General features: G+C 40.4%; 2 protein-coding genes across 10 annotated transcripts in view; one reads left to right on the forward strand and one right to left on the reverse strand.

The window, feature by feature from the left end:
• Positions 1-20,745, reverse strand: part of SMG6 (SMG6 nonsense mediated mRNA decay factor) — a 242,729-nt gene that overhangs the window by 220,260 nt on the left and 1,724 nt on the right. For 6 of the 9 annotated variants that reach the window (XR_003147065.3, XR_003147064.3, XM_025476105.3 and 3 more), the window contains exons 2-8: positions 17,972-19,709; positions 17,252-17,444; positions 16,631-16,741; positions 12,125-12,231; positions 11,792-11,870; positions 998-1,108; positions 416-628 (exon numbers count right to left, since the gene is read on the reverse strand). Coding sequence is in view for 7 of the 9 variants with exons in the window: in XM_025476105.3 (XP_025331890.1) it covers positions 416-628; positions 998-1,108; positions 11,792-11,870; positions 12,125-12,231; positions 16,631-16,741; positions 17,252-17,444; positions 17,972-19,709 (2,552 nt within the window). In the remaining 2 variants the exon portion in view is untranslated. Of the gene's footprint in view, positions 1-415; positions 629-997; positions 1,109-11,791; positions 11,871-12,124; positions 12,232-16,630; positions 16,742-17,251; positions 17,445-17,971; positions 19,710-20,324; positions 20,473-20,745 lie in introns of those variants that run through there. The other 3 variants (XM_025476106.3, XM_049114879.1, XM_049114881.1) reach the window with 3 other exon arrangements.
• Positions 9,675-10,174, forward strand: LOC112677554 (U6 snRNA-associated Sm-like protein LSm5). The gene has a single exon (XM_035721452.2). The coding sequence runs from the start codon at positions 9,701-9,703 to the stop codon at positions 9,974-9,976; it is 276 nt and encodes a 91-aa protein (XP_035577345.1). The 5' UTR covers positions 9,675-9,700; the 3' UTR covers positions 9,977-10,174.

Below are 20,745 nucleotides of genomic sequence, written 5' to 3' on the forward strand. Positions count from 1 at the left end.
CACCACCTACTCCACTGTGATTTTTACTTTCAAGGGACAATGAACCAGCCATTTGCAGTTTTCCTACTATGCTCTCTCCTCCTAGCTTCATATAATCCCAACAGAATCCTAAAGCATCATATTGGTGACTCCAAACCCAAAGCAGCAAAAAATTCTCATACTTTATCTCAGTAAATCTTCCTTTAGAAAAACCAGTTTTACCAAATTCTACAGTGCCACATAGTGGTAAGAGAGGGAAGCACATAATAAAGATGAAGTGTCTTCAGAAAGCGTGAAGCGATTTACCTTTCCTTTAATGGGAAATGGCACTTCCCTTTAATGGAGTGCCTCACTGCAACTCCACGCAGTTGCATGTACTAGGGCACCTATGATTACTTAGCTAGTCTTGCTCATTATATCACCCTCAGGAACTTACATCACTTGGGCTCAGGCTGCCCAGCCCATTCTCCTGCTCAGAATCCTTCCCAGATTCAGTGCCCTGGGAGGACCGGGGATGTGATGGATGGATCCAGATCTCTAAGCGAGTGGTGTCATCTCCCACATGCCGGAAAGTAGACTTCTTTCCTTTCCGCCACTGGTCAGGGCTCAGTTCCAATTCCTCATGTTGCTTTTTTTCCATCTGTTCTGCCTGTACAATATACAAACACATAAGCTCAGACTCTCCTGGGATTCAGCTAATAAAAACAGGCAGTCACCTCATGTGAGTTTATTGCCCAGGGGCTATAAAAAGTAAAGACTTTGCTATAGTCCCTAAGTAGCAAAGTATTATCTTCTTTGACTCATAGAAGTTATTAATTCCATAATCTAGATGTACATCCAAGGGCCCTGGAGAACCCTCCTAAAGATGAGTTTGGTTCTACATAGGGGCTGACTGGCTCCATCAACATAGCCCAATGGGACTCCTTGAGGACATTATATGTCATTCCCCTGAGGACACAGAAGCACTGAGAAACACATTCTTTTACAAAGAAATGAATCTGCCTGCATCCCCACTCACCTTTCGTTTGGTCTCCTCAAACAAGCTCATGAGACTCTCCTTGGCAGTCAGGATAGGGTTGCTGGCAGCTAAACTGCGCATATAGTAATAGACAGCATCAAGCTTCCTCCTCTGCAGAAAGAGGCCAGAGACATCAAGTCAACCAATTCTTTTCCTGACTCTAGCCTGAGTCAACTGACATAGAAAACCTTAGTATCTCTCCCAGGCTGTGAGGAATTCCAATAAGAATATCAGAATGCGGGCAGCCCGGGTGGCTCAGCGGTTTGGTGTTGCCTTGGGCCCAGGGCCTGATCCTGGAGACCCGGGATCGAGTCCCACGTCAGGCTCCTTGCATGGAGCCTGCTTCTCCCTCTGCCTGTGTCTCTGCCTCTCTCTCTCTCTCTCCTCTCTGTGTATTCTCATGAATAAATAAAAATCTTAAAAAAAAAAAAAAGAATATCAGAATGCTATCCACAGTAGAAGCCATGGCAATTACATAAGAGATCTTTCCTGGAGCAGTACTCTATCTTACATGGAGAAGTACTCTAAAAGCCAAGTACTCACAAGAGGGAGAAGAGAATAAAGAGCCTCATAAAATATAAAATCCAACTACATTTTGGTTTTAGAGAAAGAAATGTTCAACTCACTAGGTATTGTTCAAAAAATTATATATAACAATGACAACATCATTAAGCATAACGAGAAAAGTGACCATCACTTCACAGATTTTTTACCTCTAAACCTAAGAACACTGCCCCATAGGCATTATTATTCCCATTTTATTTTTTTTTTTTTTTTAATTTTTTATTTATTTATGATAGTCACACAGAGAGAGAGAGAGAGAGAGGCAGAGGCACAGGCAGGGGGAGAAGCAGGCTCCATGCACCGGGAGCCCAACGTGGGATTCGATCCGGGGTCTCCAGGATCGCGCCCTGGGCCAAAGGCAGGCGCCAAACCGCTGCGCCACCCAGGGATCCCTATTATTCCCATTTTAGAGATGAGGAAATAAGAGCGCAGAAAGACTATTATCTAACAACATAACATGTCCTACAAGGTCTCCAAGCCAAATCCTGGATATACCATTATATAAACCTAGGTCTGTCTGGTTCCTGAGTTCAGGTTTTCACTATTTCATACTGACTCTGCTGAGAAAGGGAAATATGAATTACTATCCAATGAATTCAGCAAATAAATATTTCAAGTCTGTTTTACAACCGACTAACAAGGAAAAGAAGTAAAAGAAAGGGAGAAAGTCAAAAGGCGAAAGAGAAACACTAAGCAAAGGGGGAAAGATGTCAAAAACCTTTCTCCCAAATTCATATACATTTCCCCCCTTTTCTTCTGTTTTAAAATGCATCTAGAATACTAACTTCTCTCTCTCCCCAGTAACTCATTCTTTAAAACTTACATCTTAAAAAAAAAAAAAAAAGGAAAAAAATCTCACACCTTCTATTCAGCTAACATGGTTAAAGCTACTCATTCTAAGGTCAACTGCCTAAGTTTGAACCTGGTCCTGCCACTTACTAGGTAGATATTTATTAGAAGATATTTATAAACATATGGCTTCTAAAATGAATAAAAATTCATATAATACATACAGTTTAACAGAATATCTGACATACTGTTAAATGTGGGCTATTTTTTGGTTTGTTTCTTGTTTTTTGAGATTTTTTTAAGTAATCTCTACTACACCCAATGTGAGGCGTAAACTTACAATCCCAAGATCAACATGCTCAATGAACTGAGCCAGACAGGCACCCCTAATGGGGGCTATTTTTAATATTCCTTCAATCTATACTAATCTCGGGCTATACTACTCACTTGATTTTAGACTGTATTTTGTTGATTCTACAATGATTTTTTTCAAATCTTAACATTTTTGAAATCAAACAGAACTTACAATCAATATCTACCATTATGTCCCACTTATAAGAATCACATATTCTTTCTTAGTGGTCCAGAAAATAATGGTACATCTAATCAATTGCATCACATTTTATGACATCTAATTTGTATCACTGTCTACACACCTCACTTGTCTTTTTAATGTATTTTTCAGAGCAGAAACCATATCACGTATTCATGACTCATAGCACCTAGCAAAGTACTGTACACAAGGCATGCTCTCACCGAGTTTTTAGATTCATTGAATGACTGGAGACAGAAAATAGAGAAAGTGATGTTAATAGACAACTAGGATAAAAGGGAGACAGAAAAAGAGGGACAGAGGAAAAGAGCTTGAAAGGAGTACTAATTTAGGTCAGAGGTCTATGAAAGAAAAATACGCTGATTTAATCAGAATGGCAAAAAGCCACTGAGGGAATTCAGTGAAGTTGTAAGACATTATGATCAATGCTCAAAAATCAGTTATATTTCTACACATTAGTAATAAACAATCCTTAAAAGAAATTAAGAAAATAATTCCATTTACAATAGCATCAAAAAGAATAACATACTTAGGAATAAGTTTAACCAAGGAAGTGTAAAACTTAAACACTGAAAATTATAAACATGTCTGAAAGAAATTAAAGAAGACCTAAATAAATTAAAAACACCTGTGTAAATACTCTGTAAGGCAACTACACAGTCAATGTAATTCTTATGAAAATCCCAATGACTTTTTGCAGAAATGAAAATGCTTATCCTAAAATCCATATGGAATTATAAGAAACCCCGAACAGCCAAAATAATCTTGAAAAAGAACAAAGGTGGAAAACTCATGTATCCTGATTTCAAAATTTACCACAAATCTACAGTAATTAAAACAATGTGGTGCTGGCATAAGGGTAGACATATGGATCTATGGAAGAGAACTGAGAATTCAGAAATAAATCCAGACACCAACTGATTTTCAACAAGGATTCCCAAGACTAGTCAATGGGGAAAGAACACAAAAGAATGAAGTTGGACCCCTATTTCACGTCATATACAAAAATTAATGAAAAATGGATCAAAGATCTAAATATCAGAGCTATAACAATAAAAACTCTTGGAAGAGGGGCACCTGGGTGATTCAGTCAGTTAAATGTCCAATTCTTGGCTTTAGTTCAGGTCATGATCTCATGGGTTGTGAGATAGAGCCCTGCATCAGGCTCTGTGCTCAGCCAGGAGTTGCTTGAAGATTCTTTCCCACTGCCCTTCCCTCAAAACTCATTCACACTCTCTCTCTAAAATAAATAAATCTTAAACAAAAAAACTCTTAACATGATGAGATGAGCATTGGGTGTTATACATTGGCAAACCGAATTTAAATAAATAAAAAAAAAAAAAAGCCTCTTAGAAGAAAACACAGGGACAAGTCTTTTTTTTGGGGGGGGGAGGGGACAAGTCTTCTTAACTCGAATTTGGCAATAGTTTCATAGCTATGACACCAAACACAAGCAACAAAAGAAAAAACAGTTAAATTGGACTTTATCAAAATTTAAAGCTTTAGTGCATCAAAAGACACCATCAAGAAAGTGAAAAGACAATGCACAGAAGAAAATATTTGCAAATCACATATCTGAAAAGGGTAGGAATAAAGAATTCTTACATCTCAACAACATAAAAGACAACCCAATTTTAAATATGCAAAGGATCTGAATACACATTTCTCCAGAGATGATATTCAGATGGGCAACAAGCACACGAAAGTATCACTACTTATTAAGGAATGCAGGCCACATCACCATGCCATACCACTTCAGACCAGCTAGGTTGAGTACTGTTTAAAAAAACAAAACACACACACATAAAAAAAATAAATAAATAAATAAATAAAATAAAATAAAATAAAATAAATAAAATAAAATAAAATAAAATAACAAAACAAAACAAGGGGTGCTTAAGTGGCTCAGTCAATTAAGCGTCTGCCTTCACTCAGGTCATGATCACAGGGGTCCTGGATCGAGCCCCCGTCATCAGGCTCCCTCCTTCAAGGGGAGTCTGCTTCTCACTCTGCCTCAATCCCTGGCTTGTGCTTAACACCCCCCCCCCCCCCGCAATCAATCAATCAATCAATCAATCAATTAAATCTTTAAAAAAGAAAACAGAAAATAATGCACAAGGACAAGGATGTGGAGATACCGAAATCCTTGTGTGCTGTTGTTGGGAATACAAAATGATGCAGTTGCCAGTAGGGTGGCTCCTCAAAGAACTGAAAATAGAATCTAGCAATATGATCCTGCAATTCCACCTCTGGGTATATTATCAAAAGAATTGAAAGCAGGGTCTTTTTATTTTTCTTTTTTAATATTACTTGTTTATTCATGAGAGACACACAGAGAGAAGCAAAGACATAGGGAGAAGGAGAAGCAGGCTCCCTGTGGGGAGCTGATGTGGGACTCAATCCCAGGACCCTGGGAATCACAACCTGAGCCAAAGGCAGATGCCCAACCACTGAGCCATCCAATCTCTGAAAGCAGAGTCTTAAGGAGATTTTTGTACACTCACATTCATGGCAGTATTATTCACAATGGTCAAAAGGTAGAAGTGTGCACTAACAGATAAAATGACAAAATACGGTATATATATACAACTAAGTGCTCTTCAGTCTTAAGGAAGAAATTCTGACACAAGCTGCAACATGGATGGACCTTAAAGATATAATGCTAAGTGAAATAAGCCACAAAAAGACAAATACTATATGATTCCACTTACACTGAGTACCTAAAGTAGACAAATTCAGAGACAGAACCTAAAAGGGTAGTTGTCAGTAGTTGGGAGGGACGGGAAAATGGAGAGTTGCCTAAGTAATGGGTTTAAAGTTTTAGTTTTATTATATGTTCTCATTCATTTGGGGAATATAAATAATAGTGAAAGGGAAAATAAGGGAAGGGAGAAGAAATGTGTGGGAAATATCAGAAAGGGAGACAGAACGTAAAGACTGCTAACTCTGGGAAACGAACTAGGGGTGGTAGAAGGGGAGGAGGGCGGGGGGTGGGAGTGAATGGGTGACGGGCACTGGGGGTTATTCTGTATGTTAGTAAATTGAACACCAATAAAAAATTTTAAAAAAAAAGTTTTAGTTTTGCAAGACGAAGAGAGTTCTGGAGATCTGTTGCACAACAATGTAAATGTAAAATGGGTAAGATGATAAATTTCATTTTATGTATATTTTACAATTAATTTTTTTTCAATTTAAGAAAAAAAATGAAAAAAAAAGAAAAAATGGGCAAAGGATTTTTTTTTTAATTAATTAATTAATTTATTTATGATAGTCACAGAGAGAGAGAGAGAGAGAGAGGCAGAGACATAGGCAGAGGGAGAAGCAGGGTCCATGCACCGGGAGCCCGATGTGGGATTCGATCCCGGGTCTCCAGGATCACGCCCTGGGCCAAAGGCAGGCGCCAAACTGCTGCACCACCCAGGGATCCCCTGGGCAAAGGACTTAAATAAACATTTCTCCAAATAGCCCAAAAAGGTAGCTCAGTATGATTAGTTTTTAGGGAAATGCAAATCAAAACTACAATAAGATACTACTTTAAAATCAACAGATTTGGGACAGCCCCAGTGGCTCAGCGGTTTAGCGTCACCTTCAGCCTGGGGTGTGATCCTGGAGACCCGGGATCGAGTCCCACATTGGGTTCCCTGCATGGAGCCTACTTCTCTCTCTCTCTCGCTCTCTCTGCCATGAATAAATAAATAAAATCTTTAAAAACAAACAAACAAACAAATAAATAAATAAATAAAACCAACAGATTTGGGACGCCTGGGTGGCTCAGCGGTTGGGCGCCTGCCTTTGGCTCAGGTAGTGATCCCCGGATCCGGGATTGAGTCCCACATCAGGCTCCCTGCGAGAAGCCTGCTTCTCCCTCTGCCTGTGTCTCTGCCTCTCCTCTCAATCTGTGTCTCTCATGAATAAATAAATAAATCTTAAAAAAAAAATAAAATAAAATCAACAGGTTTGTAGATAACAACAAAAAAATTCTAAAGTTTATATGGAAAGGCAAAAGATCCAGAAGAGCCTACACAAAACTGACAAAGAAAAACATGGTCAAAAGACCAAATTACCCAACTTCAAGACTTATTATAAAGCTACTGCAACCAAGATAATGTGGTACTGGCCAAAGAACAGACAAACAGATCAATGGAAAGCCCAGAACCACACAAATACAGCGAGCTGATCTTTGGAAAAGGAGGAAAGGCAATTCAATGGAGAAAAGATGATCTTTTCAACAAGCGGTGCTGAAAGAACTGGATACTCACATGCAAAACAATAAATCTATGCACAGACCTTACACCTTTCATAATATGTAACTCAAAATGGATCATAGACCTAAACATAAAATGTAAAACTATACAACTCCTAGAAGATAACACAGGGGAAATCTAGGTAACTGTGGGCTTGGTGGGGAGTTCTTAGATATTACACCAAAAGCAAAATCCACAAAAGAAAGCGCTGGAAAGCTGGATTTCATTAAAATTAAAAACTTTTGGGCAGTCTGGTTGACTCAGTGGTTTAGCGCCATCTTCAGCCCAGGGCATGATCCTGGAGACCGGGGATCGAGTGCCACATCGGGCTTCCTGCATGGAGCAGGCTTCTCCCTCCCTCTGCCTGTGTCTCTGCCTCTCTCTCTCTCTTTCTCTCTCTCTCTCTGTCCTTCATGAATAAATAAATAAAATCTTTTAAAAAAAATTAAACTTTTGTTCTGTGCTAAGAAAATGAAAAGATACAGAAAAATATTCACAAAACACGTATCTAATAAAGGACTGGTATTAAAAATACACTCTTAAAACTCAATTAAAAAAAAAACAAAAAACCAACCTGGGGCACCTGGATGCCTCAGCCAGTTAAGCATCTGCCTTCAGCTCAGGCTATGATCCCAGGGTCCTGGGATGGAGGCCCACATCAGGCTCCTTGTTTAGCAAGGAGCCTGCTTCTCCCTCTCCCTCTGCCTGCTACTTCCCCTGCTTGTGCTCTTTCTATGTCAAATAAATAAATAAAACCTTAAAAGCAAAACAAAAACAGGCATGCCTGGGAGGTTCAGTGGTTGAGCGTCTGCCTTTGGCTCAGGCCGTGATCCCTGGGTTCTGGGATCCAGTCCTTCATCAGGCTCCCCACAGGGAACCTGCTTCTCCCTCAGCCTATGTCTCTGCCTCTCTGTCTCTAATGAATAAATAAATAAAATCTTTAAAAATATATAAATAAATAACCAAACAAAACAATTTAAAGATAGGCAAACGATCAAAACAGACACCTCACCAAAGAAGATACAAAGATGGCAAATAAGCACATGAAAAGATGTTCCATATCATATGTTAAAAATGAGTTAAAATGAGATAACACTACATCATTATAGAATGACCAAAATCCAGAACACTGAGGACACTAAATGCTGATGAGGATACAGGCAACAGGAACTCTCATCCACTGCCTGTGGGAATGCAAAATGGTACAGCCACTTTGGAAGACAGTTTGGCAGTTTCTTCCAAAACTACATACACTCTTATCATACAATCCAGCAATCACACTTAGTATTTATCCAAATCAGATGAAAACTTATGTCCACACAAAAACCACACACAAACATTTACAGCATTTTTATTTAGAGGAACAGAGAAATTATGGTACATCCACACAATGGAATATTACTCAACAATAAAAAGAGCTATCAAATCACAAAAATAACCCTAAATGCAATTACTAAGTGAAACAAGCTAATCTGAAAAGGCTGCATACTATATAGTTCCAACTATATGACATTCAGGAAAAGGCAAAACTACCGAGACAGTAAAAATTAAGAATGCTAGAGGTTGAGAGGAGTGAGGAGGGATGAATAGGTGAAGGATAGAGCATGGGGAATTTTTAGGATGGTGAAACTACCCTGCATGATACTGTAATGATGGATGCATGTCATTAGAACTGTTCAAATCCACAGAATGAACAAATCAATAAAAGTGAACCCTAATGTAAACTAGCAACTTTAGCTAGTGATAACATATCTATACTGGCTCATCAATTAAAACGAATGTATTACATTAATGCAAGATGTTAATGACAGGAAAAACTGAGAGGGGAGTTGAGGGAGTACACGGGAACTCTTTGTACTTTCTGCTTAATTTTTCTGCAAACCTGGGGATCCCTGGGTGTGGCTCACCAGTTTAGCACCTGCCTTCGGCCCAGGGCATGATCCTGGAGTCCTGGGATTGAGTCCCACATCAGGCTCCCTGCATGGAGCCTGCTTCTCCCTCTTCTGAGTCTCTGCCTCTCTCTCTGTGTGTCTCTCATGAATAAATAAATAAAATCTTTAAAAAAACAATAATAATAATAATTTTTCTGCAATCCTAAAACTGACACACAAAAAAAAAAGAAAAAAAGGAAAGAGAAACATTAAAGAAAAAAAATGTTTCCAAGTGGGGGGAGAAAACCCACCATGAGATATCACTTTACACTCACTAGGTTGGTCATAATCAAAGAAATGAAAATGTTGGTGGAAAAAAAAAAAAGAAAATGTTGGTGAAAACGTGGAGAAATTAGAACCCTTGTACATTGCTGGTGGGAATGTAAAACGGTGCAGCCTCTATGAAAAAGTTAAACAGAGGGGGTGCCTAGGTAGCTCTGTCAGTTAGGCATTTGACTCTTGATTTTGGCTCAGGTCATGATCTCAGGGTCATGAGACTGAGCCCTGCATCATGCTCCATGCTCAGCAGAGAGTCTGCTTCTCTCCCTCTCTCTCTGCTGCTCCCCTCACTCACACATTCACACTCTCTCTCTCTTAAAAAAAAAAAAAAATAGGCGTAGCCATGGCAGCCAACGCTACCACTAACCCATCGCAGCTGCTGCCTCTAGAGCTCGTGGACAAATGTATAGGATCAAGAATTCACATTGTGATGAAGAGTGATAAAGAAATTGTTGGCACACTTTTGGGATTTGATGACTTTGTCAATATGGTACTGGAGGATGTCACTGAATTTGAAATCACACCAGAAGGAAGAAGGATCACTAAATTAGATCAAATTTTGCTAAATGGAAATAATATAACAAGGCTAGTTCCTGGAGGAGAAGGTCCTGAAGTATGAATGGATTTCCTTACTCTCTTTTGTCCTATAATGACAACAAAATCGATTTTTTTTTTAAGCCTTTTAATGTTTGGATTCTGTAAAGCTAAGTTTCCCGTTAAAGGGAAATGTTTTGAAGATGCATTGTAAATGCCCATTTTTGTAAGTTAATCATTATTATTTTGGAAAAAGAAGAACAGTTCTTCTCTGAAGACAAAAATGTTTTTGGTTAACTGTCAAAAAATAAATAAATAAATAAAATAAACAAACCTTAAAAAAAAAAAAAGCTAAACACGGAATTACCATACAACCCAGAAATTCCACTCATAGGTATAGACTCAGAAGAACTGAAGACAGATATTCAAATACCTGTATCTCACAAAAGCACTATTCACAACAGCTAAAAGGTGAAAACAATGAAAATGTCCAACTACTGATGAATAAAATATGGTATATCCATACAATGGAATATTATTTGGCCATAAAAATGAAGTACTGAGACATTCTACAACATAAACAAACCTCAAAAACTTTATGCTAAATGAAAGAAGTCAGATGTAAAAGGTCACATACTGGATGATTCCATTTATATGAAACAATCAACAGGTATATCCTGAGAAAAAAGCAGACTAACAGTTGCCAGAGGCTGGGAAGTAGATGAAATGGAGAGTAATGGGTATGGAGTTTCCTTTTGGGGTAATGAAAATGTCTTGAATTAGAGCTGATGGCTGCACAATACTGTTAATGTACTAAAGAGAATAAAAAGTGAATGAAGACATTCAATAGATATAGATGGAAGTGTCTCTATCAACCACACTACTTAATCAACAATTTCAATCCATCATGAAGTGTTAGGAATTTCTTTGAACCTTTTATTGAACATAGGGGAATAAAAAATAAAAATTTTAATTCAAATATTGTTTACAAAAAAAAATAAAAAAAAAAATAAAAATAAAAATAAAAATAAAACAAATATTGTTTACTTGGGCAATGAAATTTACAGCATTATGAAAACTCTACCAGCTAAATGAGTATGTTAGCTGCTTTATATTTAAATCTTTTTTTTTTTTTTTTAAGATTTTATTTATTTATTCATGACAGACACAGAGAGGGAGAGGGAGAGACATAGGCAGAGGGAGAAGCAGGCTCCATGCAGGGAGCCCGATGCAAGACTCAATCCCAGGACTCCAGGATCACACCCTGGGCCAAAGGCAGGCACTCAACCACTGAGCCACCCAGGCATCCCTATATTTAAATCTTTGATACCTCCCGTTGACCTTCCCCCCTTTCAATTCAATTTCCTTATTAGGGGCTGTTATTAGCTCCCAAGGCTCTCTGATAGAGGCATATTTAGAGGAGTCTGGTAAGACCTAGGAAGATACAATTTAGCACTAAATGCTTCTGCTAAAACTTAATAGGAATAGGGGATAATCTGAGGAAAGGAAGGAAGGATCTCACTACTTAGGGCTTTAAGGAAAAGTGAAAGTTCCCTGGAAATGAGTAACTTCATTCAACAGGACAGGGAAGGAAAGCAAGACAAGATTCAGTGCAGAAGCCTTGGTCAAAAACAGAGTGGTGTTTGGCTATAGCATGAACATACCCTGAGGAACTTAAGTGCAATGAAAGGGGATGAAGTACAGATTCAATTGGAATAAGGAATCACTGACAACTAACCTCTGAAAGTAACAAGAGGAATGTGAGGATGGAAGACAGGAAAGGATATTTTTTAGGTTTAGTGTTCAGATGAACTTTAGCCCCAGGAGCAGAGATGCTATCAAAAGCCATTCTTTCTAAGATACTGCCTGCAAAACACTCCCCATCCATAGGATTGCTTACCGTGTACACTGCCAGCAGAGCCAGCTGGTTATAGGGACGCCCATTCTTGGGAGCAATATGCTGTGCCTTTAGATACCAACTGGAATAGAAAAACAGTAAAAAAATGCTAGCTTCATATCAACACTTTCCCAATTCATCACCTGATAACCCTAACTGCTTAAGACATAAGCTGGAGTGTTAGATGTAGTTGGAGTGGTAAAGCCTGATTACAAAGACCCACAGGGACAGCTGTAGGGCTTCCATATGGGAGGCAGCTTGGGTGGCCCATTGTCCTAACACGGCTTAGCTTAATGCCACAAGGAAAGAGAAGCAATGAACAAGAGGCAAAAGTACCTGCGTGCTTTCCCGTAGTTTGCTGTGTCGTTGGCTTGTTCCCGATACCTAGCGATATCTCCTTGGCAAATCATACATCGCTGGGCACTGATCAAAGCATATTTTACCTTCAGGAAAAAATGATCAGTTAGCAGTATACCCAAGAAGCTCTAACTTCAACCCCAAAGGACAAAGATAGGATCAAAGTGACCAAACAGCATTAATAAATCAGGCACTAGTAGTCCTCAACAAAGTAAAAAGTTTTTAGTCTAAGCTAGGCTAGCAAAAAACATGTGATACAAAATTTAATGAGAAGAAATGACAGAAAAGAGAAGAGGTCATTCTTATTTCATGTCCCAGGTAAACAGAAGAAAACATTCTGAAACCAACAGTCAGGAAACCTAACTATACGAAAGAGTTGTGTGATCTTCCATAGGTCTTTGGGATTGTTTTGGGGACTCAAATTTCTTTATCTGAATACAAAAATACATATTCCATAGGGTAAGTGGAGAGAATAAGTGTTAAATACTTCGCAAACTATAAAGTGATATACAAATACTATGACAACTGTTTATTCTGTTATGTTCCTGTCATCACTATAGTCTCTCTCTCCTCAAATTCTTTTTTTTTTTTTTTTTTTTTTTTTTTTTAAATTTTTATTTATTTATGAGAGTCACACAGAGAGAGAGAGAGAGGCAGAGACATAGGCAGAGGGAGAAGCAGGCTCCATGCACCGGGAGCCCGACGTGGGATTCGATCCCGGGTCTCCAGGATCGCGCCCTGGGCCAAAGGCAGGCGCTAAACCACTGCGCCACCCAGGGATCCCTCAAATTCTTAATATCACTGCACTGTTACTGCATTACATTCACTTTGCAAAACAATAACAAATCCCTAAAACAATAGCATAGTTACCCTTTACCAAACACCTACAAGAGGGGATCCCTAGGTGGCTCAGCGGTTTAGCGCCTGCCTTTGGCCCAGGGCGTGATCCTGGAGTCCCGGCCCGCGTCGGGCTCCTGGCATGGAGCCTGCTTCTCCCTCTTCCTGTGTCTCCGCCCCCCCATCTCTCTATCATAAACAAACAAACAAACAAATAAATAAATAAATCTATGTATCTATCTATCTACCTATCTATCTATCTTTAAAAAAAAACAACAAAACACCTACAACAGTGCCCTGGACTGGGTAGTTCTCACTCCCTCTCTATATGTGTTTTCTCACTAATGGGATTTGCATCTGTCCCTCAGTGAGAACACAACAGAGTACACCCTTAACAATCACAAGACACATGTCCAACCAAAAAACCTAAGGAACATCACTTCATAACATACAATTCCACTCTACTTCACACATAAGAAATTAACACATCACTGAATAAAGAACAAAGCCTTCAAGGAGAAGTAGATGTTGCCCTTAGGAAGGCTCATCCACTAGCTAAATAACTAGTTACTGTACATCAACCTCTTAATACATAATAAATGTGTGCCTCAGCAAAGTTATATACCACTATATGCCATATACCTTCAGAGTCCTGACCATTCCACACTTTCTATGAACACCAAGAGCCCTTTGTATTTAACTAATGAAGTACAAAGAAAACAGATTATGTTTCCATACCACAGCATTCTGCTATCTCAATGCAGGGAAGAAAAAAACAAATTTCACCAAAGGCAGCCTGCTATCCTCTGGATAAAGTCCCAGATGATCTAGCTTCTGTTCACCTCTTCAGCACCATTCTCCCCCACACTCTGTCCCTCAGTCAGACTAGACTTTTCTCAGTCCCCCCAACACACCATGCCTCTTGCTTGCTTCAGGACCTGCACATACACTATTTCCTCTCCACAGAATGTTGTAGCATCTTCACATACACCTCCACCTGGCTATAACATCTCAGGTCTTCAGCCCCAGCTTAACTGTGACTTCCTCAGTCTTCCATGATCCTCTCAATTCCTTTATATTATACCACCACCACAATATCCTTTCCAGAAATCACTATATCTGCAATTACTAATACACCATCTATACTCACCCCTAATCAAACTCTAAACTCCATAAGTTGGGATCATGGCTTTCTTGTTCCACAATGAATTATATGTGCCTAGAAAGACACATGGCGGGAAGCCTGGGTGGCCCAGTGGTTGAGCATTTGCCTTCGGCCCAGGGCATGATCCTGGAGTCCCAGGATCAAGTCCCGGATCGGGTTCCCTGCATGGAGCCTGCTATTCTCTCTGCCTATGTCTCTGCCTCTCTCTGTATGTATCTCTCATAAATAAAATCTAGAAGAAAAAAAGAAAGAAAGAAAGAAAGAAAGAAAGAAAGAAAGAAAGAAAGAAAGAAAGAAAAGGAAAGGAAAGGAAAGGAAAGGAAAGGAAAGGAAAGGAAAGGAAAGGAAAGGAAAGGAAAGGAAAGGAAAGGAAAGGAAAGGAAAGGAAAGGAAAGGAAAGGAAAGGAAAGGAAAGGAAAGGAAAGGAAAGGAAAGGAAAGGAAAGGAAAGGAAAGGAAAGGAAGGAAAGGAAAGAAAGGAAAGAAAGAAAGAAGGAAAGAAAGAAAGACAGACAGACATGTGGCATGTAGGAGAGTCTCAATAAATACTTGTTGATTAGTAACAGAGTTTGTGTACAGCAATCATCAGGAGTAGAAAGACAAGAGGAAGTCTCTGCTCCATAAATCATGTGCACTTTTCTAATGAGTCTTTAACCTCTTCCTTTCCCCTGACCCTTTCCTCTCAATATAGAAGTCTCTACCAGCTTAAAAACAAACTTCTCAGGGGATCCCTGGGTGGCTCAGCAGTTTAGCACCTGCCTTTGGCCCAGGGCATGATCCTGGAGTCCCAGGATCGAGTCCCACATCAGGCTCCCTGCATGGAGCCTGCCTCTCCTTCTGGCTGTGTCTCTGCCTCCCTCTCTCTCTCTCATTAATAAATAAATAAAATCTTAAACAAACTTCTCTTGACACTATGTTCTCTTTTATTTATTTATTTATTTTTAAAGATTTTATTTATTTATTCATGAGAGACACAGAGAGAGAGAGAGAGACAAAGACACAGGCAGAGGGAGAAGCAGGCTCCATGCAGGGAGCCCAATGTGTGACTCGATCCCGGGTCTCCAGGATCACATCCTGGGCTGATGGTGGTGCCAAACCGCTAAGCCACCAGGGCTGCCCTATGTTCTCTTTTAATTACTATCTTCCCTCCTTGCATTCACAACCAAAATTCTTACAAGAATGGTCCAATATATTACTCCCTTCTTGTATCTACTGTCTCACTTCTTATTCTCTGCAATTTGTCTTGCATCCTCTCCAATTGAAATAAATTGGGTAAATTCATCCAATCCAATGGACACTTTTAGTAATCTTAACATTCAATGACTCTATAACACTTAGCAATTCTACCCACTAACATCTTGAAATCTGATCCCCCTCGCCCCACTCTGGCTGACTGGCCAGTATCCCAGTATCCCAACTTCTGCTTCAACTATCACTTATAGATTGATGACTTCTGAATCCGTATCACCAACTTAGCTCTTTCCCAAGCTTTGAACAGACCAGAACATTCATCTGCTTATTTTCAAGTTCCTCCATTTATGTAAGCCAAAACTGAACTAATCTCTTCCTTCCCTGCCACTCTCCTAGACCACAAGCTGGGAGATGATATAGACTCCTTATGCCTCCTATCTCATCATTCGCACCAAATCAGCCAGCAAGTCAACTCTACTTCCCTTATATATTTCCAATTTGTCTCCTCTTTTCCACTTCCACTATCTCTACCTTAGTTCAGGCCTACAACCTGATTCTCCAACCTCTATTCTTGCCCAAACTCCTCTACTATTTGCCAGAATGACTGGTTCTAAGAAGAAATCAATCCATGGCTCTGCACTACTTTCAGAATAAATTCCAAAGTCTTCAGTATAGATACCAAAGTTTCTGATCTATCCCTTTCTACTTCAGTTTTACCTCCTGTAACAGCCCAATGCCACATTACAAAAACCAGAATACTGAACTTCTTACACTTTCCAACAAGCCCTGATTCTCTCCTGCTGTGCCCTATACTGCCCCTTCAACTCCTAGTCGTGTTTCAAGACTTGATAGTCTCTCAGAAGTTCCCCTTGACACCACCAGTCTGAATCAGAGCTACTTCACTCTATGCCCCTTCCACACTGTATATGTAACATTACCATAGTACTTACTACATGATTATTACTGGTTTACTTGGTCTGTTCCTCCACTGGACTGTATCTTTTTTTTTTTTTAAAGATTTTATTTATTCATAGAGACACAGAGAGAGAGGGGCAGAGGCACAGGCAGAGGGAGAAGCAGACTCCACGCAGGGAGCCTGACGTGGGACTTGATCCAGGGTCCCCAGGATCACACCCCAGGCTGCAGGCGGCGCTAAACCGCTGCACCACCGGGGCTGCCCTGGACTGTATCTTTCATTCTGTACCTCAACATCCAGCACAGTGCCTAGCACAAAACACTAGACAAATGCTTACTAAACGGATGATTAAATTTAAGATAAAGAAGCTGGCTTACTGTCTTGCGTAATGGCTTGCTGCGAATGGCAAGACCATCCATGTAGTCCTCCAGTTTGAACTTGTAAGTAACCTGCAGCTTCTGAAGCAAACTATCAAAGAAGTCACTACCCTATAAAGACAAAAAATAAGAAACAGCTGAATCAGGCTGTTGTGATCCAATCTACCTACCAGAAACTAGGACAAATAACCTGTTCACAGTTCTGCTAATGTTTATTCATCCCATGTAAAGAGAGTATACACAGTATTTAGTGGTCACCAACTAAACACATATTCATAGCATAAGCCCCTTTTTGAAAGCCCAAATGATTTTCAATTGTTTTAAAAATATGAACACACATACACACCACAGACACACTTTCTCTCCCTACAGCCACCAACCCCCCACCACCAAATAAGACATTCAGAAAATTTCCAAGCTCAGAACTAACTCCAATTGCCAATAAGTTATGGTCCCAAGGAAAGCAACAAGGTAGGGTAGGCCTAAACCCAAGAAAAGAACATAAAGTTTTTGTCAATGTTCTGCTATAAATCATCGTATTTCAGGTGATAAAAACCCATCACAACTATAGATACAGAATGCTAAAGCCTTTATCCTGAGAACAAAAAGATGATGGTTTACCTCATCCAAGAGCTCCAAAAGTCTGTTCCGAATCTGCTCTGGGTTCTCAACATTCGGATCCTTGAGAAGCTGCCTGAACTTCTCAATCACCTGATAGAAAGCATTCTTCCACAGGATCTGATCCACATTCTGATTATCAGAGAACTCAATATCTAATAGGATACAGCGCTCATATAGCTGCAGCAGTTCAGCTCTGGAATAAAATACATGCAACTTCTAGCTCCACATGTATCACAAGAAAGGCTAGATCCAAGATCCAAGCTTCTTGCAAATTAAACACCTTCCTTCACAGGAAATCCAAAATGCCACCAGGTATAGTACTCATTTGACTTTTCATTCTACACAGCAGAATGTCATTCTACAGACAGTTATGTCTAGTAGTTTTTCCCCATATGCCTCCACCTAAATTTAACAGCTGAAAGATCTTTGCCACAAGCTATATGTTGTTCACTTCTTGGCATTCTGGAAAGTCTTTCCATTTCCAGATTCCATGTACTCCTAAAGATTTTTTTTCTTAAAGAAAAAGTGGGAAGCATCATTTCTAAGACTAGAAACAAAATTTTGTTATTTTTCCAACTGTCCCTTCCTTTAAAAATCAATGTGAAAGGGATTTAACACCCAGTGACTGGCCAAAAAAGTTTCTACATTCCTCAGTCACTAGAGCCTATATACCTCCAGCTTATCCCCATTTCCCTCTAGCCAGGATGGAACACACCATACCTGAGCTGAGCCATCTTCTCCAGGCCCTCAGGACTGATGCGGTCCCTGGAGAGAAGGTTGCTGAGCTGCAGTTCCTGGTTGTCAGCCACCCGGAGAAGCCTATGTAGCTCCTGCTGCTGCATGTTCCTCATGTGCTGTTCCATCTCTTCAGGACTCATAGTGTTGGCAGGGAGAGGGCTACAAATATACTGTCCTGATGCAGTTGGGTAGCCTGGGTAGTAAGGCCCAGGGTACACACCATTCGTGGGGCCCACGGGGTACTGCAGAGCACTATAGCTTGTATAGGGATACTGAGAGGCAGGGCCTGGTGTCCGGGGATAATAATAGGGGTTGTCAGAGTTTTGAAACTTATAGTAGGATGCTTGGGCCTGGCGGGAGTCACCCCAAGTAGGGCTGACTTCATCATCAGTGTCTAAGAAATGCAGCTGGGGCATCTGGCTCTTAAGAGCAGGTTTCTGATCAGGATTGTTTGGGTCCCATAATCTCCGAGTGGTGCCTCCTCGGCCCCAACTCCGAGATCCCTTACTACCAGATCCAAACAAAAGCCGAGGTCCCAAAGGTGCAGATTCCGGAGAACCAGTTGAATTGACAGATAGGGTGGTATGGGCAGGCAATATCAGAATGCCACGTCCACGACCTCGAAGTTCTTGTTTCAGGTGTTTGGACTCCTGCTTCTCAGAGCCTTTGCCCCCACTGCTCAAGCTTTTGTCAGGCTTTATCCTATCCACATCCTCCCTGGATGATATCACCATGGGAGAATCTTTGTTCATGGTTTCTGCATCAAAAGTGACACGAAGGGTGCCTCGATTTTCTTTTCCGTTGCTTTTCTGCTCTCCCTCCCCACGGCCAGACCAGCTTCTTTCTAAATGTTTTTTCCTTTCCGAGCTCCTCCTGGGCTCATCAGGCTCATCAATTCTGTCCTCATCTAAAGAGTCAGTTGAGGACATAGATACTTGCTTCTTCAGTCGTGGCCTCTCCTTGGTCCTGTCCTGTCGGCGGCGACGACATCCGTTATCAGTCAGGCCAGCCCCTTCAGCACTGTTGTTGCTGCCAGCTGAGCTAGTGCTACAGGTGCGGTAGCGGTTCCTCCGCTTGTCTGAGCGGGAGTAGCGCTTTGCAGAACCCGGCTTCCCCTGTGCCAGGTCATCATTTCCTTTCCTTATCCCCTCCCCCTTCTCAATCCTCTTTCCTTTTTCTCCTTTTGCAGCCCTTACTCTGTCACCATTTAGGCTCTTTTCTGCCTCATTTTTGTCTAGTTTATTCATGACCTCCTCTTTCACATTTCCCCTATAGTCATCTTCTTCTACTCTCAGTTGTTCCACCTGGTTGAGGATTTCTTCCTCACCCACCCTGCTGGTCGATTCTTTGGTAAGAGTCTGCAAACGCCTTCCAGGCTGATAGATCTGCATATCAGGTTTCTTTGTTCTCTTGATAATTCTTAGACTTCGATCCTCTTGTCCAGAAGTCCTAGGAAAGGACTCCTGAGCCCCAATATTTTCTGGGTCTACAGGACCATTTTGATGTTGGTTATCCAATTCCTTGCATATGTCTTTAATGAGCTGTGTATCATTTCCAACAGCAGAGGAATCTCTGTGATTAACAATTTCATCCTTAAATTCGTCACTCCCAGAAGGTTCCTTGATTTTAGGTTTGTTCCTCAGTCGAGAAAGACCAGGCTTATAGATTTCCAGATCTGGGCGCCGGTTATCTTTGCGTTGCCTGGGCTCCTTCATGTTTTCTATTATGTTGAGGAGGAACAGGTAGGAGAAAATAAAAGGGAGGGGAGGGAGGAAAGGAAAAAAACAACAACCTGTCATTTTGGTTAAGTAAGAGAAAAGCCCAGCAAAAATAACACGTGGAAATGCTAATATTGATGGACAAGGAAGGAAATTTCTGAAGAAGCAGAAATTCTACTAGGTTTACAGTATGTGTTTAGCAACTGGCAAAGCTAAGAAACTTCAATATGTTAGAGCTATCTACACTTGGGTTAGGGAAACTGGAAAACAACAACAACAACACGCTCTCTTGCGTTACCCAAGTCCTATCCAGATGTCCAAGACCCCAAACTACCTTATCATTGCCAGAATAAGCGATCCCTAATCATTCGAGCATCAGACTACGCATGTTCCTCATGGAACCCTTAGATCCATTTTATTAGTCTTATCTTCTAGTGCTTCTAATATTTTTCCAGGGTGGTTAAGCCCTTTTTAACACAGTAGTAGTTGGGGGTAAGGGAGAAAAAGAGAGAGATGCACAATAACCCACAGTTCTGGACACCTTTGGGGAAAAAGTTTGCAATTCCAGTCCCTGAACAATCCTCTTGTTTTAGGATATCAACTGCCCAAACACATACCTCTTGTTGAAGCAAACAGGAAGCAGTTCCTTTCACATTTTTCAACTCCACTCATGCTCACCAACTCTCTAACAGCAACCAGCAGTCATTCCAAGGAAATACTGCTCAGACTATTATCATTAGAATACTGGGACTAACTGCTACTATGATGTGGAATATGAGAAAGAAAAAGTTCCAAAAGGATCTTTCTCTGGAGGATGATGGAGGTATTGTGACATGCTCTCAAAATACCAAGGACTGCAGCTCTTAAGAATAAGAGTCTTTCGAAACTACTCTCCAGGCTCCATAAATTTACCCAAGGGCAGATAAGCAAGTACCTACTTTTTGTATGTTACCTTCATCTGTTAAGGGTAGAGACTACTACAAATAGACACTAAATTTGCCAAGGGGAAAACTAACAGGAATTAGTGAGATTAGAAAG

The sequence above is a fragment of the Canis lupus genome, chromosome 9 (genome assembly GCF_003254725.2).
Source record: "Canis lupus dingo isolate Sandy chromosome 9, ASM325472v2, whole genome shotgun sequence".
Classification (NCBI taxonomy): Eukaryota; Metazoa; Chordata; class Mammalia; order Carnivora; family Canidae; genus Canis; species Canis lupus.

Excerpts from the sequence above, each read along its gene's own strand:
- LOC112677554 (XM_035721452.2), top strand. The coding sequence starts at position 9,701 with ATGGCAGCCAACGCTACCACTAACCCATCGCAGCTGCTGCCTCTAGAG.